General features: G+C 46.7%; 1 protein-coding gene across 4 annotated transcripts in view; it reads left to right on the top strand.

The window, feature by feature from the left end:
- The window catches only part of LOC144137947 (uncharacterized), a 45918-nt gene extending 24040 nt beyond the window's left edge, over positions 1-21878 (top strand). For 2 of the 4 annotated variants that reach the window (XM_077669981.1, XM_077669980.1), the window contains 12 exons: positions 1519-1598; positions 2363-2597; positions 4452-4857; positions 5662-5736; positions 5859-6013; positions 6946-7112; positions 7853-7977; positions 13759-13833; positions 14563-14739; positions 16483-16555; positions 19483-19586; positions 21715-21876. In XM_077669981.1, coding sequence (XP_077526107.1) covers positions 1519-1598; positions 2363-2597; positions 4452-4857; positions 5662-5736; positions 5859-6013; positions 6946-7112; positions 7853-7977; positions 13759-13833; positions 14563-14739; positions 16483-16555; positions 19483-19586; positions 21715-21747 — 1705 coding nt within the window. In that variant the 3' untranslated portion in view covers positions 21748-21876. Of the gene's footprint in view, positions 1-1518; positions 1599-2362; positions 2598-4451; positions 4858-5661; positions 5737-5858; positions 6014-6945; positions 7113-7852; positions 7978-13758; positions 13834-14562; positions 14740-16482; positions 16556-19482; positions 19587-21714 lie in introns of all 4 variants that reach the window. The other 2 variants (XM_077669982.1, XM_077669983.1) reach the window with 2 other exon arrangements.
- The last annotated feature ends 1532 nt before the right edge of the window (positions 21879-23410 follow it).

The raw sequence follows: 23410 nt of genomic DNA, 5'->3' as shown, positions 1-23410 counted from the left end.
GCGGAGGTGTAGCTTTAGCGTGTTAAACCCCAAAAATTAAGAGAGAGAGAGAGAGAGAGAGAGAGAGAGAGAGAGAGAGAGAGAGAGAGAGAGAGAGAGAGAGAGAGAGAGAGAGAGAGAGAGAGAGAGAGAGAGAGAGAGAGCACCTAGGAATGTTGCAAATTGTGGCATCATTCATTTGACTCTCGATGACTTCCTGTCGTAACCAATACACTTGTGGTATGCTCTAGTCTTCTATTGTTACATTTGTGCTACCGTTACAAAAGGGACTTCTTGCTTAGTCCGCTCATCAGAAAGATTCCGTTCCCCTGTGGAAGTCTTAAACACCGAGTAAAGTAAATTTTTTTTGTTTTTCTAGCTGTTATCTCCTGTTACAACTGTACAGCCGTTCTTAGTGGCCACATAGCAACACTGAAGTGGAAACTACACTATACCACTTCCTGTAGGCACCTGGTGCCATCTACTGGTTTACTTCTGTCATTCGCTGCTGAGCACGAGGTCACGGGTTCGATTCCCGGCCACGGCGGCCGCTTTTCTGATGGAGGTGAAAAGCAAAAACGCCCATGTGTATGAGATTTCGGCGTACGTTAAAGATCCCCAGGTGGTCAAAATTAATCCGGAGCCCTCCACTACGGCGCGCCTCAGCGCCTGCGTTGTGTCGACGCGTTAAACCCTACGATCAATCAACTTCTGTCATTCTTTTGAACAACTGCCTAAAGAACCCCGCTGTTCGACCTCAGTAGCTTAGGGGTAGAATTGCGGGTTTTAGAGCGGGCCTCAGCAGTGCCAAAATTTTTGCAAGGACCCGTCATTTTCTTTTCTGTAAAATGTACCCGTAGTTCAATTCGATGCATTATTTTCACCAATAAGGGTGGTTTGGTATCTTTCAGGTCGGTCTAGGGGCAGCATATCGATACATTTAACTTCCTGCATCGCAGCAGAAGTGCATGGCTTGTACCTATCTCGGGAAAGAATATCGTGCCTCTTCAAGCGCTAGCCAATACCTGTTCGCAAATATGTCACTCTGCAAGTATGGGCTATTGCAGCGAGATTCTGTAAAAATCATTTCTGGATGGTGTTTTGGCAAAGTGACTCGAATGCGTTTTACTAAAATGAATGCAAAGACAGACGAAGGAAAAGCACCGTCTCAGCACTGCCTTTTCCTTATCCCTATCCCTTGCACCATGTTTTGCTACAATGCAGTTGGTCATCTGAACAATTCGTAGCTGCATTTGACGGGGCAGTGTTTGCGGATAACAATGGGCTATTCGGCTGTCGAATTTTGGTGCAACCTTCTTGCACATGGGTGGTCAAAACCAATGCACTTGTGTTACACCAGGGTTACACAGCATTTCACTGTGTTGCACCAGGGTTACCCTGTGTTGCACCAGGTTTACACTTGGCATTTCACTGTGTTGCACCAGGGTTACACCTGGCTTCCACCGTGTTGCACCAGGGTTACGCTTGGCATTTCACTGTGTTGCACCATGGTTACACTTGGCATTTCACCCCTTGCAGCCGGGAGAATCCTGAATTCTTCAAGCGCAGATTGGCCCTTAGCGATGTAAGTGACGACTCGGAGGACGAACCCGAACCAGGTAAGCGGGTTCGTTAACATTGGCAACTATACCACCCACATTCACAGAGATTGTTTGTGACTGCAAGTTGAAAAATTAAAGCTGTTCCAACCAATGTGAAAGCTGCCGGAAGTGCAGAGCAGTGATTCGCCAGAATGGGGGGTAGCGCAGTTATCCGCTCACTGCTACCACCCATCACGCTCTTCGCCACCCTGTCTCACTCCTCTCTCGATGAATATGCAATCTGAATTTACCGCCTTCGCAGTGCTCACGTGTCCCCTGCCTGAAACTGTGCCAGCGGGAGTTCTGTTGTTTCTGTGCTCGCTTTTCTCCTCTGCACGTGCCGGCGTTGCACTGCCACTTACTATCGTAAAAAACCAACCCAACGAGCGTTCCTGACTAAATGAACGCGAGCGCTGGTGGTTAATTATGTATATATTGCCTCAAATGTACCTGCAGTTTTTTTTTTCGCTAAACAACGGGAAGATGTACGACAAGCACCAGCGGTTCACGAGTTTCGAACACTCATGACTATATGAACCGCTTGGCTTTCGAAGCCTCTAGGTTACGCCGCGACGACAGCGGCTACAAGGGAACGTCGGCTCTACTTGGGTCCAGCGAGTGAGCTATGACAAGGCACGGCCCTAAACTGCTCTGCACTTTAAAAGTTCGGTGTCTAGTGGAGCATTGTATGTTTGTGCATTATCTGACAAGTACAACTTGGGAATTTGCAAAAAAAAAATTTCGAATTACAACATTGGTGAGTTTGTGTGTCGCTGTTTCAGCGAAGGGACAGCACCGTGCCCCGTCTTCCTCCCCGAGTTCTCCTCTTCAGAAGAGCTCGCCGCCCAGGAGTCTTGTGGCGAGGGAGCCTCCGCGGCCTTCTTCCAAGACCCTCCTCGCAACGAAGAGTTCCTCGTCTTCCCTCCACGCCAAGGGTGCTTCTTCGAAGGCGGTCTCTGCGAAGGTGCTGTTGCCTAGCCACTCCAGGCATCAGTTCCAACAGCAGCAGCAAAAAAGGTACAACCTCCGGGGCAGCGTTAGCTCCTGCGTTAATGGGATCTATGCTTGAGTTGAAGTAAAAGTTTGTGTGTGTGTCACAGTATTTTTTATGGCCTGCTCAGCCGCTCGACGGGCTGAGAGGCACATTGAGGAGATAGTGTTGTGTGTGCATGCGCGTTTCTAAATGCCGTAAATGACTCGAAAAAAACCAGAAGCAAAATTTTGAAATTTTTTTTGAATTTGTTTTCGTTTTTTATTATTAAAAATGCATTTTTTTGGTGCTTGAATGGAGCTGGGCGAGTTACCAAAGGCTAGTTACAAGGCTGTACCTTGTCTTTGTAATCCCTAAAATTCTTGTACACTTTAGGTGTACAAAAAGGTGCCTTGTGAAAAACTTCAGGTAAGGAATGTCAGATCTTTTGAAACGGAAACACTGGTTCACCCTTGGCTCTTTCTTTCTCGCCGATGCTGTCGCCATGCATTGTTTTAAGTCGCGTCAAGTGGCAATTAAAGAATATGCCCTATTTTCGTGCGTATAACCTGCACCAAGAAAGTGAAAATTTCAGTGGCAAAGTTGGGGTGCGGATGATACGCTGGGGTTTCTCCTTTAGTGCAGCTTCACGGCAGTGCACGTTGTGCCGCAAAGCTCCTACACAGTAACACTGACTAAGCCTTCCGTGGCAGCGATTGCACAAAACATACAAGTACAAGGAAGAAAAAATGAGTACGGGTGCACTCTAAAAACTGAATTTTATTAGTGAATTGTGACTTTCTCCTTGCAGTCAGTGTATTCTACTTGCTAAATAGTATACGCTTCATCTGTCTACCTACATAGTATGTGATGTGTTGCTTGAGCAGTAGCTTTGGTGCAGACTTTCCCGTATGAAATGTGCGGGCAATATGCGAGGATTTTTTTCTTCTTTTCCGGCGGGCTGAAAGTGGGGGTGCGGATTATATGCAGGGGCGGTTTATACGCGCCGAGATACGGTACCTGTATGTCGAAAATTGCGTTGTGCAACAGGTGTGATTATCGGTGCCGCATGACATTTCGTCCACGTTGTATTGAGTCTTCATGTCTTGCAAGGGTGCATGTAGAGTTCAGTACAGGGAAAGTAGGTTACTTGAAAGCAGTTTTATTGTCAGGAACAGTGGCACAACAGTACACAAATAGAAAGGAAAAACAAGTTTTGCTTTTGCCGCATGCGTGGGGGTCAAGTAAAAGATTCGGGTCAATTCCTCTTTTCGAAGAAATTACAAAGGAAGCAGTGCTCTCTTTCTTTAGTAGAGGGTCATTTATGCTCTTTCGCAATGAGCATCAAGATGTGCTTACATACAAGTCTTGCTTCAAACTGGACACACGTCATATTTTGCAATCATCACCATCATCAGCCTGCTTATGTCTACTGCAGGGCCTGTCCATTCCTGTCTTGCTGTACCCTAGTACATTCTTTGCCTCCGAGTTCTCATATTTTGTCCCTCTGTCGAGTTTATGTTCTTCCGCTTCTCCTAGTCCAATCTCTCGGTAGCTACTCTGTCACCCTAATGGTTCACATTTGCCATTTCTCTGCATTATATGCCCAGCCCAAGTTCACTTCTGCCTCCTAAATCAAGCTGTGATATCTTCCATTCGAGCTTATTTTATATAACATGCTCATTTCATATTGCTAAGTATTTGCCCCCCATCACACTCCATCACAAACACAAGTGCTTGTGTTTGTCGTCTTTCTGTCGTCCTTGTTGAATCACAATGTTTTACCAAATATGCACCAACTTGCCAAACAGGGTGTTCTACTGGTGCTCAGTAAGGCGTCGATTCACTCCCCCATAAGCCATCACCAGCAGCATGCATTAGTTGTAGACCGTTCTTTTCAGCGGTTGTCCCAAGCTGCAGAGCTCACCATTTCAACCACTCCCCTCGACTCCCAGCTCTACAGCTTCGAGAGGAAGCACATCGTGCAGATCGGAATTGGAGACCAAGGCCCCCCGTCCCGCCAACAAGGAGAACACCGCTCCGTCGAAGGCGGGCCTTCCCAAGGTGGCGTACGGAGTGTCCAAGAAGGAGCCACGGACCAACGGCCGGAGTCGGGCACCCTCTGCACCGTATGGCAGCACGTTCGGGGGGGATAGGCCGGCGGCAGGTGCGGCGGCCACCCAGGGTAGCCACGAGGCTCCGCCTGCCGGCCGGCAGCAGTCGTGGTCGGATGCGGTGCGTGCTTCCGCTCCCGCTGCCCAGAAGAGGAGCCTGCTGAGCCTCCTCAGAGATCCCAAGCCCCCGGAGGTGGGTTCAGCTGCCTTTGCTGGCTTGGTAAGGGAGTTCATTGGTGGCGGGAACTGTAAAAAAGTTACTGAAATGTGTGTGATCACAATAATGTAATGTATGTGTTCACACTGTTGCTGTGAAGTGGATCTGTTTGCAAGATGTGTTCATGTATGTCTTCTTCTTTTGCTCCTGGTTTGCGTATTCCATAGGCCTCATTCTTTTTTTGCTCAGCTGTCATCTTCCACTGTGTTAGTCACTGTGCTATATTTCTCTTCATTGCATTTGTTGCCACATGTCAATTTAAATATATTGCAAAATAACTGCACGCTTCTACAATTTAATACGTTAGTGTCCTTCATTTCCCCGTTAAAACCTGAGAGTGAGACATTGTTGCTTCCTTAAACTTTATACAAATTAAACTTAACCCACTGACGAACGTGCCATGTCCTTTCATCGTCACCGCTATCAGCATTAACAAATCATGCTGGCAGTGGTGACAAGCAAAAGGGATTGGTGTGTGCATACAAACATACATTACAATGAATCAGTTACAATTCTTGTTGTCATCTTTGTTGTCGTAGGTTGAAGCTTTATGCGTAGCCCAGATCGTACTCAGTGCAGTGCAAGCACAGCTGATGTGAGAAAAGGTTTGGAATGAACAGTAGAGGGTTTCAATTGTATCTATGCACAGGCAGGCGTGTATGCATGCATGCATGAATTTACCTATGGATGAGTTCCCCCACCAGCTGACAGGATGGCCCATGTTGTTTCCAATACCTTTAAAAGAGAAACAATTCGGATGTATTCTTTGCTTTCTTTCAGGAGAACTACTACACGGAAATAAACGGCCGCAAATACCACATGCTGAGCCTCATCGGGAGAGGGGGGTCCTGCAAGGTGGGCTACTATCCCCCACCCTTTATATTGCATATATTTCTGTAGTTGTTTTTCTTTAGCACTTTCACAGGGCTTACTCCACTCACTTATTTATAAGTCATCCCTTTGGGTTCCCGTGGCAGGTGTTTGTCATGTTTGACAAACGTAAGAACCTGTGCGCCGTGAAGATAGTGAGCATGGCGGATGTGGAGCAGGAGGTGATGAAGATGTTCCTCAACGAGGTCAGCATCCTCAAGGCCCTGCGGAACTGCGAGCGGGTCGTCAAGCTCTACGACTAGTGAGGAATCTGCTTTTCTTGCACTTGTCTCACATACACGTGTAGTCAGACCTCGTTATATCAGTCGCGGGTATATTGAGTCATTGCACATATCGGACCTTCGTCAGGTAATTTCGCAATTTGTACATTTGAAACGATTTATGTCAAACTTGGTCGGGCATGCATTGCATATATTAATGCCTGCAGCTGTGCATAGGGCAAGTTTTTTATCAGTAAGTGGCGCGAGAGACGTTTCATGCATCAAGTTCCTATGTGGCAGCTTTCACTCTCCTAGGGCCCAGACAAGGTGCAAATAGGTTATGAAGTGTGTTCTCTCAAGAATACTAAAAGGGCTGCAACTTGACAAGGCAGTGGAGTAGCATTTTTCTTTAAAGGGACACTGAAATATATTAAAAGCTATAAACATGAGATGATTTCTTTCTTTCGATCATCAGAACTTGATGCCACGTAGACCATCAGCCGAGTTTTGTTTATGAAGTTTTTTTAGTTATTTAAATTTTAATGTAAAATGTAATGTAATGTTAAATGTAATTTAATGTAATGTTAAATGTAAATTCAATAATTCTGTTGCTACTGTCGCTGAATTGGTCACGTCAACCATGATGACGTGGTGTGACTTATCCTGTACGTAGTTGCAGGCTTTCTGGTATATTACCAGCCGCGATGGCTGAGTAGCTAAGGCAATGCGCTGCTGAGCACGAGGTCGCGGGTTCGATTCCCGGCCGCCGCGGCCGCTTTTCTGATGTAGGCGAAAAGCGAAAACGCCCTCCATGTGTACGAGATTTCGGCGCACGTTAAAGATCCCCGGGTGGTCAAAATTAATCCGGAGCCCTCCACTTCGGCGCGCCTCATCGCCTGCGTTGTGTCGGCGCGTTAAAACCCTACAGTCAATCAATAAATTTTTCTGGTACATTGAGAAACTCTCGATCCAGTGAGTTCAACAACGAGGACAAGGTGCTCGCCCTGGTGATGGAGAAGGGCGACCAGGACCTGGCCAGCGTGCTCGCCTCCATGACCAAGAAGGGTCCGCTGAGCCCCGTGACCGTCAAGTTCTACTGGTCCGAGATGCTGCACGCTGTGCTGGAGATCCACGACAAAGGTTTGCGACGGTCGACGCACCATGCTCTGCCGGTACTCTGGCAAAACGAACGAAATCCTCTTTCGTATATGGGCCATGAAAACAGTATACAGTCTAGCCCACTTATAACGATATCCAAGTGCCGAGAGAATCCTATCGTTATAACCGATAATTGTTATAAGCTGGTTGAGAAATAAGACTGAACAGAGCTCAAAACATTTTATTCGCATGCCAGCAAGTACGTGGTACTACTACTAATTTGCAGAAAAGAAGCCACAGTCGGTCAACTTTGTTTGCCGCGTGTGAAGCTAGCGCAAGTCTTGTCCAAGAGCATTTATAGGTGCTTCACCTACCTGAGGTAAATGTCCTTGGCGGAAACAAAGTCCCCGATGGACTGTGTCACGCATTGGGCCTCCTACGAAGACACTACCTGAGTAGGCTGCGCAACCGCGTCAGTAGAGTCGTCCCTGTTGCACTTTTGGTGCACAATATGTCCGGATTCAATCGTTATATCCGATATTGTGGCACTGGAGCATTGTAATAAATGGTTTATTTTACCATAGAAAGAATACAAAGGTTGACGGTGTCGTAGCTGTTCGTTATATCCGATATATTGTTATAAACGGTATCGTTATAAGTGGACTCAACTGTACAAGTTTTGCTCATACTACTTTGTACCAATTTTTGCAGCATCATGAACACAAATGCCACATCGTTGTTTCAACAGAAATGGTGTGTGCCTCTTTTTCTTCACCTGCTAGGCGTGATCCACTCGGATCTGAAGCCGGCCAACTTCCTCTTTGCGGGGGGGAAGCTGAAGCTCATCGACTTTGGCATCGCCGACACCATGCAGGCGGATGTCACGAGCATCTTGAAGGAGAATGCGGTACAGTTTTCCTTTTCCTTTTTGCTTTCTTTGTTTATTTCAGCCACCATTCAGCTGCTAGGCCCAATGCAGAGGGTACATGCAGACGGTATCGTTAATTCACGCGTGCTTTACGTTAATAATTGAGGTTAGTGCACGACATTCGGGTCAGTTATGTAGAACCTGCGCAATCAGTTTTGCATTTTTCATACGCTCTATTTTGTATTGCGATAGGCAACCGCCTCACCACTAGCTATTGTACCTAAACAATACTTCATGCACAGCCTGTTTAAGTACACTCGAAGGTATTTATAGGGACAAACATAACAACCCACCGTATTTGTAATGGTTCACAGGAGGCATTTTTCTACTATAGTGGTTGAGTACAAGGGTAGGATGGATATTGAAGCTCAGTTGCTCTAAACTTTCACAGCAGAAATACTGCATTAGCTAGCAGTGAACAAGTCCAATATCGAGGCGAGCGACGGTGATTTTTGTCCAGGCATATTCACGACTTGCAGCTGGTGTGACCGCGGTAGGCAGCAAACTTGAGTACGTAACAATAATTCAAAATTACAGTGTAGACCATTTATAACGTAACCGCTTATAGTGCGGGACCGGATATAACGCGGCTTTTTGCGACCACCGGTTTGCCTCCCATAGAACTCAATGCATAAGCATACCGCTTAAGATGCGGTTGGCCGAAGCACAATACCGTTTATAGTGCGGTTTTTCGGCGGGTCTGCTGATCGACCGGCGCAGCTGAGGCAACGTTTTAGGGTAGCAAAAGAAAAAAGAAAGGGTGAAATCGGCCATCTGACGCAGCGTGCACCCCTTGCCCTCCTCTAACGTAGACACCCAAAGAAAAAAAAAAGGCACCCTTTAGTTCGTGCGTACCTGATAACAACTGACCTTGCTTGATGCACCTCGGGAGATAGCGACAGACTCCCCATCCGCGCGCGGCAAGTTGATTTTATTAATCGTGAACCGCATGGCCCGTTTTCAAGCACGAATCCTGCACATCAACGTTGCGCGTGTTTTTTTTTTTTTTCTTCTTTTTTTTCGTGCGCGTATCGACGATTCCGCGCTCGCGGTGGCTTCTTTGCGTGGCAGTGGGAGGAGCCTGACGACTTGCACCAATGGGGAGACGCGTACCTAATGGCGGGAGATTCGAAGCGCTCCGAGCCGGCTAGCCGCGCCAGACATAGAGATGTTTAGGCTTACCACCGCGGTATTTTTTGATGGGCGCTTTCACAAGCAGCGTGGATGGCAGTTTATATTCCACTTTTCGCCCACATTATTAGCTCCTTTTTTGCATGAGCATCTTCGCTTGCGCCCCGTGCGGCATTTCAGCGAGCGGTTAGAAGCGGTCGCTGGAACTTACGTACTGGAACTGCCTGCACCGCTTCACGGCCACTGCCGACGCCATGTTGCCGCCTTTTACCGCGCCGCCCGCACCACGCCAGTTCTATCCGCGCTGGCGTGCACTGCACGTTTTCGCGATACCAAATCTATCACGCGGTTCACGCTTTAGATCGTTGTTGCTGATAAACCACCGCTCTTTCCCTTTCCGAACATTCGAGCCGCGCGAAGCCGAAGATTTCCGTTGCGCTGATAAGCAGCCGCCTTCGGCATCGTGAACACAAGGTGGGGTAAAAAAAAAAAAAATCCCGCTGGCGTTCTTATCACGTCTAGCCGCGCTCGCCGTTTGTGAGACTGCGCTTTTGCCCTGCAGCAGCGGGTGATGTTAAAAATAACACGAAATATAGACCGTGCCTTCGTTTTTAAGTGCTGTGCGTTTGAGTGATGATAAATATAGGTTGACTTAGATAGGTGGCGATGTGGTTGAATTCGCGCGTGTTTTGGTTATAGTGCGGTACCGCTTATAGTGCGGATTTTTGCGGCTCCCGCGACATACGTTATAAGCGGTCTACACTGTACTATAGTGAAAAGTAACAATAATGCAAAAGACTTTTTTTTTTTTTTTTTGGCACACTTTTTGCAAGCTCAAGTGCTGTGAAGTGCAGGATCTCCCATTGGCGTTCGGTTGAACGACTGAGAACCGTTCAACGACAAAATGGTGCTCTCATGAACCCGTCGCAACATGAACAAATGTCGTGGGATGCGAACTGGCATGAGTAAATGAGTCGTTTTTCATATTGTCAGATTACCAGCACCTATTTGCAGGTTACACTGTTCCTTCTATTTGTATTGATAGTGAAACTGCTCTGCTGGGAACCAAACTGAGCTCTACTAACCTGGTGCGCACCTGGGGACAAGCAAGGTTAGCCCCAGGGTTGCACCTTGCGGGCCACGCGAATATTCTTGGTCACTTCTACCCTTGTGGAGGCAGTTTTTTGCAGGTCTTGCTACTCTGTAGCAGGGCAAGCAGCCGGGATTCTGTTACGGTGCCAAAGGCGACACAAAGTCGGAGTCACTTCCTGCATGCTTTGGTGTCACTAGAAAAACGGGATCGCGAGTAAATTGAAAAGGAACCGAATCCTCTGTTCGGTCTTTGAGGTGTCCAGGTATTTTACGGAATAGATATGCAGCTTTGTAGTAGCACAGAGTAAGGGTGCGGTGGTGTCTTGTAATTCAGTTGTCCTGTCAGCAGAAACATAACTGGGGTGCGTTAACACCTGTCCTTCACTTCGAGTTGTTGGCTAATTCGCTCTCCCGCTACAAACGACCAGCCTCCTCGTTAGCCCAGTTGGTAAAGCGACGGCTCCTGTTAAAGGGGCCCTGAAAGGCATTTTGAGCACACTAAATGAAGTAGCGAAATCGTTAGATTGGGTCGTCAAGGTCATCTGGGCGAAGTATTACTCTTTTACGCGCAACGGAAAGCTCACACTTTTGTTGCAAAGTTTGTCGCTTTTTTTCTCACCCTTTCCTTCGTGTCTTTGGACGCCGCCATCTTCACATGTCTACATCATCGATTCCCCGATGTTCGTCATGACCTAGACATCCTGCTACAGTCAAACCTCGATATATCGAACACGGGTATATCGAATTATTGCCTATTTCGAACACTTTCTATATCACGTGGAAAATCACATGCATTTTTTATTTTTTATTTCGAGCTGGGACGGACATGAAATGGGTATATCGAACTCCGCCACCCCAGACAGTCCAGACCGCTCGCGCTCTGTTGACAGGCGGCGAACTATCCCGCAGTACCCTCGAGGATAGCGGTGGCGCGATGGGCGTTCCCGACTGCTGCGCATCGGTTGCACGGAAGCAGAATTGGGCGGTGCAAAAGAAGATTGCGAGCTTGAAGAAACCTGGGGCCAGTTGGAGTGCTTTGTTGTTGCTGAGCCAGGAAGCATGTGCATTGATGACTTCGTTGGCGGTGACGGCAGCACCTGAACGACGGCGGAGTTGACGGATGTGGAGATCCTAGCGGAGGTTACTACTGAGCGCACAAACGAAGACGCTGCCGAGGTTGTACAGTCGCGCTCACTATGACCTGCACCGCTAATTAGTATTCAGACGATTATATCGTCAAAACAATGACTATGGGCATATACGTTAGGATAAGGCTTGATTCATTAGGACGTGATTCTCCTAATGCGCACTTGGTCTTTAACCTCGGGTGCCAGACAAAGCTCATATAAAGCTGTGAATACTAATGAGAGGTGTAGGTCATAGTGAGCGCGACTGTACCCGCAAGCGCTGATAGTGCCCCGCTCCCGACTTCGACCGAGGCTTCAGCGGTTTTGGCCCTACCGCACCGCTACTGCAGAGCTATAGAAGGCATCGGCCTGTCGCTTGTGGAACGTTTGGACTACGTTGAGGAAGTCGTGTATAACACGCCAGGCTGCCCTGCTGCAGTACTTTAAGCCAAAAGAATAAATACTTTGAAGCACCAAGCGAGTATTTACTGCACATTTCGCTCATTTATTGATTTGTACCAGTTTATGACGCGTTTTTTACGTGATTTTATATATCGAATTCTGGTTATATCGAACTATTTCGCGGGCACAGCGCTGTTCGATATATCGAGGTTTCACTGTATTGGGCGGCTTTTTCACGCACTTCCGGCAAAGAGATGAGTCGTCTGCTCAGCGTCGGCTCGCCGGCTGATCTGCCAGCGGAGTGTCGGAGTGCTTGGACATTTTACGACAAACGAAACAAGTGTAAACAAACGCTTAACCGTTCATATTGAATGCAACATGGCTATAACACGACATGGACATTCTCTTACCTGGGTACGTTCCGTAAAAAAAGCGTTGAAGCCCCGTGGCACTTCTTTCGTGCAATCGCAGAGAACGCCCTGAGCCGAATGCCCGGGTTTGACGGATACATTTTATTCCACTTCAAAACAATCCAGAGATGCGTTTCGAGCGAACACAACGTCACAACATGCGTTGCAAGTCTGAACCGCGATTGACAAACGATGGGTTGCCTGCTCCTGCCCGTCGTAAATTCGGCACTCACCTCGCGCGCGGGGGACGAACAGCAAGTCACTTAACTCTGGCGCGCAAGCCGAGATGGCTTTTAGCCACGCACACTGCACATACCCCATGCGAGGTTGAGTCGTACGTCGCTCGAGAAAGATAATCCAGACCATGGGAAGCACTATCCACCCGCAGAAGCACAACGTCGCATTTCATCGCGAAACAAAGGCGTGCACAACACACACACCATCGCCTCCTGTAATGCCAAATGCATCTCACACTTCCCAATGGGAGTGAGTGGTACGCCTGCAGTGCCCACATGTCGCGAGGTGGGGCCTTGAGCTGAACCGGGATCACGCAACCGTAACCGACTTCTGGAGTGGTTTGTGCCTTGTTGCCAAGGCAACCCATGTTTGAGATTCTCAAAGAAATGGCGCTCGCTCCAGCACTAGAAAGCTCAGAGCCGCGCCGGAGCATGTTTTGCCAACGTTGCCGCTCTCCACCACGCGTCGCCCCAAGCTTAACTGGTCACATGATTGAAGCGTTTTGTGCACGGGTTCTGTATCGGTTTAAAATGTCTTTTTCACATGCCGCCGGCAGGAATTACCACCACCACAAAATAAGACCCGGCACCAGCGGGGCCACATCTGATACGGCGCTTTTTGGATAAACAGTGCACGGTGCATGAAAGGGACCGAGCGCACGATCCACCCCGAGCGGCTGCGAGTTCGCCGCCAATTAAAAGTCGCGTGCTGCCCTGCAGCAACGCACACCGCGAAATGGCAAGGCCAGGCCGCCGCACAAATGCGTCCAGATTTTTCGTTCGCTTTTCCAGCCTTGAGCGGAGTGCGGGATTCATGGTGTCAACAAAGCTTGCCCGTAGCAGACGGCAGTATGCGGAGCGCCATAGCGGAAGTACGTCACCGCTGAAGTGCGCAGCATCATGGGAGGGAAAGCTCTCGCGCCGTCAACAGCGAAAGAGGAGGAAACGCGGCGCGACGATAATGCGCGGTTTTTGATTTACGATTTCTCAGCTAATACTCATCGCTTTAACAAAATTCTTGCGGGAGGAGATTGATTGTCCTATTTGGTTACATGTACATCCATGCATCGACGGAAGGTATTTCAGGACCCCTTTAAGTGGTGGTACTGGGTTCGAATCCTGGACCAGTACGAATTTTTCTTCAACTGCGAAGTTTCTGAGAAAGCTGCATAGCTTTCCTTTGTAGCCGTATGGTTGCATTGAGGTGGATGTCAAATTTTCCTTCATAACTGGGGATGTCAGAGAAGGCGGAGGATGAATTAGATTGCTCTTCTCTGGCATCCCGAGTAATCTATTTCTATCTATCTATGTCTTCTATTTCTTCTTCTGTTTAAGCAATCTATTTCTTTTTTTGTCTTCCAGATGGGCACGCTCAACTTCATGTCCCCGGAGTCTATCCAGAGTACCTCGCTGGAGCCTGGAAAGCGCTGCCTCAAGGTCAGTCAAGGTTGAAGTCTTTAGTATTGCAGCATTGCGGGGTCATCCGGGTCTGTTCTGTGATTGGTACCGTCTTTTCGAGAAATCTGTGTGAATTCGTTTTTTATTTGATGAAGACAGTTTTAATGGAGTTTCTGTAAGGTTACAAAATCAACCAGTGGGCACTGCAGATTGTTTTTGGAGTACCTCTGCAGCAAAGCCCTTCTACGTTAAAATATTCTAGAAGCTGGAGAATTCGACCCAGCCTTAACGCTTAGCCAGTGCAAGTTCTCACCAAGTAAAGATTGCCATGTGGTTAAAACTAATTCGCAGACTATAGTACGTCTCAGAGCCCAGATGTAGCTTCGGTGCATTAAACCCCTGAAATTTGAAAAAAAAAATGTAACAAGAAGCAAAGAACAGCGTTGGCTTTTTTCTCCATGAATTTTTACTGGTATTGTTGCTTGTCCCTTATGTGGCCCTCAGCAATAAAAAATTTTCTACAAAAACATTTCTTTTTATTTTATCTGCAGACCAAACTAAATCAACTTATGCATCTGGCCTTGTTTGCGGGCCGTGTATTATGTGCTAGCCGTCGGTGCCGTGTTGAATATTTGTATTGCGCAGCAAACTCTATATTTGAAGGCACTGAATATCCTATTTTCGTATTGTACTACATGTATTCCAAGCACTATGCTTTTTGTATGACAAATTTTGGGTATATCCGCGCGCCGCGGAATAATAATGCAGATCAGCCGCAAGTCGGACGTATGGTCGCTGGGCTGCATCCTGTACCACCTGGCGTACGGCAAGACGCCCTTCCAGCACATCTCCTCGCTGCCCGAGAAGATGCTGGCGATCACGAGCCACAAGCACGTCATCGACTTCCCCCCGCTGCCCAACCCCCACCTCCGCGACGTCCTCATGGTGCGTGTGCGCCGACACCATTTCTTCAAACGGTTTCCTTTTCAGTGGGACGTATTTATTAAGTCGGAAGCCCGAGGAATTTCATCAAACGTGAAGTGAACGTATAGTTGTTGGCATCAGTACAAACGGTACCAACATGGCTGCTGCCACTGTAAAGAAAATGAGCACATTGGGGTTTTTCTGGGATTTGAACTCGGGTTGCCAAAGCACCAGCCAGGTAGGCTAACCACTGAACATACCTCGCACCCTGCCAGAGAAGGGAACAAGAATTGGCCTGCAGCAAGAATTGTGGCCACCCTGCCTGTGAGAGTAGTTGGCGTCATAAGACGTAGAAACGAAAGCGAAGAGACGTAAAAATGATGCAGCAGCAGAGACAATTGCAAGGCTTTCGTCTTCAGAGCATGTAAGCAGACGGACGTTTTCGTGGAATTTTGCTGATGTAGTCTAACCCGCTGATGAGAATAGAGTTATATAGCAGAGTGGGAAACCCGTCCCGGTACGGTACCCGGTACACTGGTGCATGCGCACAGCCAGCTTTGACTCAAGCCTCTGCGCATGTGCAGAGATTCCAATTGCTTCCCGGGTGCCATACCGGGACCGGTTTTCTGCTCTGCTATAACTCTAATACTGACGTGCCGCTGAAAAAGTTGTTGGGATCGATAAGTGCAATTACCGAAGGAGGCAGGTAATTTTTACAAATTTCGCGGTCGTCTTTACCCAGCATTTAACGAAAAAAGAAAATGTGTACGTCAACTCCACAGCTGCTAAGACTGAGCAGTACGCACACCACCCGACTCAATACAACTCACAGGAGAGACCGACGCCTTCTAGATAAAAGGAAGCTTCAGTGTCGCATCCTAGACTTTTTTTTTTGAGTAATTGACTAATTGCTACGGTCTATATTACTGGAGTGACAATCTCCTCTTTGTTTTTTATATCTCAGCGATGCAGTGCTGCGGCTTTCTTTTTATCTAGGAGGCATTGGAAAGATACTACTTGCCCCTCTTATCTGTACCTTGCATGTAAGCTACCTACCTGCCCTTCCGCAACGCCTGCTTCTAAGTCACCGCTCTGTAAGGATATTGTATGAGTACGATACGATAGGATACGATAATGATACGATACCTTACAATATGGTATTGCTACGAGTATGGTACGATGAGTGAAAACTGGCAATAAATAACTGTGTTATGCTTGGCTGGACTGAACAACCAATCTGTTAGTCTACCACCCTTTTTTTAGGGGCAAAGCTCCTTAGGGACTGGGGCTGTTGGCGTCTCCTGTCGTCGTAATCGTCATCTCATCATGTAGTCACTGTACTAAAACGCCGGGAAACTCGTTTATGCCTCGCGTTAAAATGTAACACATCCCAAAGAAAACACCGAGACACTCCTTTACACCTTAGCTGTAGAGCCTTATGCTTCAAAGGCAAGAGACTTTTGCAGCAAAGCTGTACACTTCTACCTCCCAGTGGTTTCATCTCCGTTGGCAAAAACACCAAGGCACCAAGAATATACTTCGTGTACTGCATGCTTTGCCCCTCCCCAGGTTTCACGTTACAGGAGATGGCCCGGAATTTTTTGTCTCCTGCGTCCTGTCTGTCTGACGTCTGGAAAGAGAGAGAGAGGCCATGCATGTGGGCTTTTTGCTTTTTTTTTTTTTTTACCACTAAGCGTACTGTGAAGGGCTGCACATTCAACCCTCCTGGAGATAATGCTATCTGCCTATTTGCGTTGCTTGCAGCTCTGCCTGCAGCGGGATGCCAAGCAGCGGCCGACCATATCGGAGCTGCTAGAGCACCCGTACCTGGTCGACGGTAAGGCTATCACTCTGTCATTCATTCCAGTCCGTGGACGTCAGTAGGTCTGAAAGTGAGAAGCTAGCTGTGTCATTTGCGTGTTTGTAAACCGCTTTTCAGCGCTTTTATTTCCTTTCTTCTTTTTTACATCTTCAAATGCCAGTTTTCGAACACCTTGCGGTGTCAGTGCGCTGGAGTTGCATTACCTTGACCCCGATGTGACTTTTTTTATCATCAGTGCATTGCCTTGCTTATGTCTCAGCAATGCTGGACTTCTGTTTTTTACTGGACAAATAATCTCTAAATGTGCTGCAAACACTGACAACATTCGTTTATTCCTGTCTCCATGTCACACCCTGCACAAACCAGAGCGAGTTGGCGAGATGAAAAGCTTATTGGGGTTACAAGCAGTCAGCAGCGCAAGCGGTCAGGCAAGGCTAGGCCACCACTGGTGTACACTACTGAGTCAAAATGTCACTGGCAGCACTGTGGATGTGTGTACTGGTTAGAATCGCAAACTCCTTCTGCACTACTGCTATCCACTTTGTGTTGGGGGGAACTTCCCTTTTCGCTAAGGGTCTACGTTAAGGGGGGACGCTGGTCCTAAAACAACTTCTTTTAATTTTGAAGTAAACTTCGGCAAACTTGCCAGTCTTGCTGCTTTTTTTCCCACTGATTTCAAATATGCCATTATTTTATCAGCTGGTCAATTAGTTCCCAAGGTAATTTGAGGTAATTAGCCATTTTTTTGGTCAAATAGACAAAACAGTGTCAGTCACAAAGGTGTAATCTTTGTATTTTCCAATACTATGAACCCTTGTGAGTGCAATTAGAGAATCCGATTTTTTACGCACCGCTAGGAACTAATTTAACAGCTCAGTAAACTTTGGTGCCAGCAGCGGCAAGGAACCATTTCGAGTGCCCATTTCAAACACCGAAGTTTAATGAGCTGTAAAATTAGTTCCAAGTGGTACATCAAAACACTGCTCTTATTGCACTCACCAGGGTTCATAGTATTGCAAAATACAAAGATGACAGTTTTATGACCTACACTGTTCTGTCTATTGTTTGACCAAAAAATGGCTAATCATCTTGGGAACTAACTGACCAGCTGAAAAAACAATGGCATATTCGAAATCAGTGGGAGAAAAGCAGCAAGACTGGCAAGTTTCACAAAGTTTACTTGTAAATTAAAAAGTTGTTTTAGTAGTAGTGTTCTCCCTTAAAGTTCCATCTATCTGCTTTGAAATCTTTCCTGGTTTTTATTTATGTTACATCGTTTTTTCGTGCATTGCAGGCAAACTGAGGAAATGCTCTGCATATTCTTAATCGCTTTCTGTGAGCTTTGTATTTGTGCAAAGTTGCACCACCTACATAAAATTGGTCTTAAAGGCCAACTGCACTCAAAATTTCGACCTCATGAAAACCCTATTTTCGTATAGTCTGCTTAAAAAGAAAGCAACATGCAAAATACAACAGCTGAAATACGCGCGTGGACGCCGCAAGCGGCCAGCAAAAATCGGCGATTTTGAAACCGAAACCGAGCAGAGCGCGGCCATCGCAGTGACGTTGCAGCAGTCCAGCGAGCGGCTGGACGGTCACCAGCTCGGGAGAAGGTCTGCGCGCAAGCTCTACGCGCGCACGTGCGCAGTCGAGCTCGACCGGTTCTCCGGCTGCGTGGCTGAGCAGAGGAAAAAGCCCCCGTCGGCTGGAACATCACAGGCGCGTCATGGCTGTTTACGCGATCCGCCGGCAGGTGCAGCGTGGTCTGCGGCGGAGCTTTTTTAAACGCTTACGGCTGATTAACGAGGCGTTTTACGGGGCTGCCACTTGTGTCACAGCTGATTTGGAGGTACTTACTACACATTAAAAATAAATTTGATCGAGGTGAAATTTGAGTGCAGTTGGCCTTTAAAGGCACGGTGGAAAGCGTTTGCTTTCGTCGCGGTCCATCCTATCACCGTGAACTACATCAAACTTTTCCAAGGAGCAACCTTGGTATTGCAGTATTAAAAACAGCCTCAGCCATTTACCGGTTTTGTACGGTTTGGCAAGTGATGCCTTATTTGTTAATTGGTGCATTAACAACTTAACTTAAATTGTTTCAACTTAAATTGAAGGCGACTCAGCGAGCAGTGGAACGGAAGATCATAGTTTCGTACTAATATATACTGGAGGGAAATCTGGCGCTGCATTCGCGGGCTGCTGTGGGTGGCGCCATTGTAGCTAGCGACGTTCCTCGCCTCCTTGGCTTGGTTAGCCACATGGCTTCTTTTTCGTCTTGAAGCCAAAACCAATAAAAAGGGGTATCATTGTTTTTTTTTTTTTTGTTCACCTAGCATGAAGCTTCTAAATAATCCCCGACAAATATATCTTTCTGGAGCTTCAATTTTGTAATACCTAATAAAACAAATCCGATTAATCCTCTACAGTAATAATGTTGCATTTTTGCAGCCAAAGGCAACTTTTCAGCCTGTTCGTGAGCCATGCCAAGGACAAGTGGAACGTGCCTTCCCGGTACATGACGGAACGCTCGCTGGAGTGCGGCTCCCCTAGACAGTGGTGCCAGATTTCCCTCTAGTGTATATTAGTATGAAACTCTATGCGGAAGGCAATAGGTGTAACATTAACGGACAAGAAGAGAGCGGAGTGGGTCAGGGAACAAACGCATGTTAAGGAGATATTAGTAGAAATTAAGAAGAAGAAATGGACGTGGGCAGGGCATGTAATGCGAAGGCAAGATAACCGTTGGTCATTAATGGTAACAGAGTGGATTCCTAGAGAAGGCAAGCATGGCAGGGGCCAGCAGAAAGTTAGATGGGCAGATGAGATCAAGAACTTTGCGGGGATAAATTGGAGAGGCCTTTACCCTGCATAGATAGGCTGATGATGATGGCCTTATTTGCTGGAAGCTATCATGCAGTGGTGGCCATTGTTTTCTGCAGGAGGCGCAACGGCTGACCCCACGCATCCAAGGAAGCAGAGCCTGCAGTCGATGTTCAACGAGATTGAGAGCTTGTCACCCGGGAGCGTTCAGAAGTTGACTGAGGTGATGATGACTGCTGCTTTCATCGCTTTAACTCTAGGAATGTACGAACAGGGGATTTTATGGCTTTCGAAGGGAATAATAATTTTGTTCGAATAGTTTTGAATCGAAACCCACCGCGGTGGCTCAGTGGCTATGGCTCTACTCTGCTGAGCCCAAGGATGTGGGTTCGATTCTCGGCCGCGGCGGCTGCTTTTCTGATGGTGGTGAAGAGAAACAATGCCCGTGTGTTCGAGATTTTGGCGCACGTTAAGGATCCCCAAGCGGTTAAAATTCATCCGGAGCCCTCCACTACAGCATGCATCATCGCCTGCATTGCATCAGTGTGTTAAACCCTACTATCAATCAATTAGTTTCAAATCAAAGCAGATATTGCTCTTTTTTTTTTTCCCCCTTATAAGACATCTGAAATTTCCAATTTTGTAAGTGTGCTAGCCCGTAGCGTACATGCAGTGGGTCGACACTGAAGTGCTGCCCAGCCAAGCGGTTTCCATGTGCATCAATGCATGCTGCACCACGTTTAGTTTAAAACTGGCCGTGTAGCTCATGTACTGGCCCATCGTACGGCGTGCACCAGGAGCACGGAAAAAGGTTGGAACGCAGCTGAACAAAGCCACAGTGCGTAATGGCCAATTCGTGGAAGAGCAACAGCAGAGGAGTGCGGAGTATGTTTAGTGCTTTGTTCACACGCCGCTGTGACCAGCCGGAACAGCAAAGAGCAGGGAAGGAGTGCGGAGTACGCTTGGTGCCTTGTTCACACGCCGCAATGTTTTCATGGCTACAGGTTTTGTGTTCAGCAGGTGGTGCTCCGCAAGCGTGCAATTTTTATATTGTGAGCCACGGTATTCGTGCTCACGTCTCCGGCAGCTGTTTCAAATCGACTCGCCTATTGCTGCTTATGGTGGATTCACTGATTAGTTACGGAAAGTTGGTAAAAATGGGATTGTGCTGGAGAAATTCTGTTGTACCTAAAGCCAATGCTGTGTTCTTAAATACCTACGGCATCCAGTACATTAAGGCCGTAGAGCCTTGCACTAGAATTTTAGTATGCAGCGAAAGAGTAGAATTTTCACGAGTACGAATTTCTTGGCTAGTTGGTGTTGCACTCCTGAAAATTTTATAGTGCATGCGGACGAGGACAAGAAAGGAGGGACGCCACGGAGCGTGTGCAGCGAAAGTGTGGCTTTGGGCCCTTTTCATCTATCTTCCCCCCTCCTTCCCCCCTAAAACCTCATTGCATAGCATAGCATACTTACGCATTTACAAAAATCTCATTATTTACTGGCTCATATGATATTCTATGGGGGAAGCCGGGTTTATTGGTATTACAAGCTTCATATGATTGATAAGAGTAACCACCACTTCAACTAGTATTACCTGTGAGGGGCTTTTGAGCCACGTGCATCAGTTCAGTCTTTTCTTGGTGGTTTTTTCAGTGAACACTACAATAGGCGCTGGTGCATTGGTAACTAAATACGCGTGCTACATGAGCGTTTGAAAGCACATTTGGGCCGAATGACGTTTTCCATTCAAACTGGAAAGAGTTCCACTCATCTACACGACAATGTTCAAAGGCAGTTGAAATTTCCGCGTTTGCCAACCATGTTTTGGTGTTGCCGCTGCTGCCAAGTTTTATTCTCGTAACTTGGCAAAAAATTTTAATTTTTGAAGTAAACTGGGCAATAAAAAACACAAATATTAGCAATAAAATTGATGACAGCCTGCAAAAGCACTCAAAACAGGCCTTTTTTTTTTTTTGCATCGCTGGTGTTGAGAATACCAAGTTACCTCGCAATCGTAGTTCACGATAGAAACCAAAAACAAGTAAAAAAATAATAAAAAACCAAGCTTTACTCGTAAATGTCTTTGCAGCTTGTGGAAACTGCGTCAAAGTGTGCGAGTGCTTCAAAGGTTTTTGAGAACTTCAAAGGTGGTCGGTGGTGCCCACCGACATTTCAATCAAATGTCTTTGAAAAACGTTGTATAGCAATTCAAAGGTGGCATTTCAGTCAAGTGACATTCGGTCCAAAGGCCTTCAAATCACCTGTGTAGCAGGGATATAAGCTTTGCAAGTTTTCAACTTGTAGTTTACACTAACTTTTAATTACATTTTTCGTCTGTTGCACTGCAGGTTGTCAAGTCGTTGCGTCAACGCAAGCAGTGAAAAGACATGCAGCATTTCGTGACATCAGCTTCCACCGTGTATGCTGCCCTCTCCCCCATTTTTTTATTATGCCCACTGTACAGTTTTAAATAATAACCCTGGATTTTACGTATTTTTCGTGCAATTTTACACTTTTTTGACACGTTCTTCAACTGTGAGCCAGCGCATCGACTACTAGCGACACCTGCCCGACACATCAGAAGCCAGCGCCGCAAGCGCACAGACTACGGCGACACCTGCCTGCAACATCGAAAGCGAGCACGAAGCCGAGCAGAGCGAGTGTGCGGCGCGCGGCCGGCGGTAGTAGCTTGAGAGGCTCCTCGAGGCGTCTTGCCTCGCTAATAAAGTTAGTTTTCTGCCTTCGAGTGCCTTGGTCGCGTCTCGGGCCCTCGCTGGCCCGCGTCGCCCCTCACACAACACAGACCTATCTCGGTGTACAAAAATGTGCTCAATTTTTGCGACTTCCTATTGCGGAAATGTTGCATCCTCATAATGTGTTTGTAACTTGTAAAATATTGCAATATCGGATGTAAAAACGCATTACTGTAAAAATTTTAGCCACCTCTGAGTGGCGGCCGATTTTAATGTTTTAGTATGCGTTGTATTGCGGGTTTATTGCTCCATTGCAGCGTGTGTTTATACATTTTTAATATTCATGTATGATACAGCAAATGAATCAATGTAGAAACATGTTGTAGATGTAATAAACAAAAGTACTTTTGTGAATTGTCTGGTTTTTAGAAATCTACGGTTTATGATGCAGGGCTTAAGGGAAAAGTGCTACGAAGGGAAACAAACTTGTGAGCGCCACATTAGTAATTTGCACTTTTCCAGCGGCACCATTAGTGATGAAAATTTCTTCATGCGGTATTTGAACCTCTTTTGCAACAAGTGGACTTGCCCTCCAAAATCACAGACCAAAAGTTGACGACTTCCTGCTAAAAAATTGCATGATGATTACTATAGGATTACAGTCAAACGTCGTCATAATGTAGTAGTATCGGGACATTAATTTAGTTCGTTATATCTGATATTCATTGCGACAATAGAGTTAACAGGCTCAAACCAACTGGCAATCTGACTCCCACAAAAATTGTTGATACAAACACGAAAAATTTTAAGCTTCGAACCCACTATAAACAAGATGGCCCTTATTTCAAGCTCAATGAACCGGAACATGAGTACAGAAATCACAACAGAACAAAGTTCATTTAACAAAACAAACCTGCATTTTTTTTTTTTTTTTTTTTTTAGAAAGGATGTGATCTTCGTCTGGTGACTATCACAGCACTGAGCAGGGTGCAATTTTTCTGTGTCCACGAACAAAAGGGCTCTTTCTACTTCTGCAGTTTTGGACAGCGGGAGTTTTTTCAAGTAGCTTCTCGGCCTACTGGCCAATATTTCTTCGTTATATTCGATATTGCGCGTGGCTCTCACGGTTAGTTTCGTTATATGGTGTCATTGAAATGACGCGTGACCAACCAAAGTTAGTATTTAGTTCACTATAGCTCGTAATTCGCTATATCAGTGTTCGCTATAACTAGTTTCTACTGTACTCTACTGGCTAATGCGAAATTTGTGCACATTGCAAACTGCAGCAGTCTCAGTCGCGGTGAATATCTGCTGCGTCTCAGGAAGTGGTCATGTGATTAGCGAATGCATG

This window comes from Haemaphysalis longicornis, unplaced genomic scaffold (assembly GCF_048455015.1).
Source record: "Haemaphysalis longicornis isolate Haplotype H1 unplaced genomic scaffold, Haemaphysalis longicornis Haplotype H1 scaffold_5, whole genome shotgun sequence".
NCBI classification, from domain to species: Eukaryota; Metazoa; Arthropoda; class Arachnida; order Ixodida; family Ixodidae; genus Haemaphysalis; species Haemaphysalis longicornis.
Note: the sequence above shows the minus strand (reverse complement) of the source record. Positions and strands in the feature narration are given on the sequence as shown.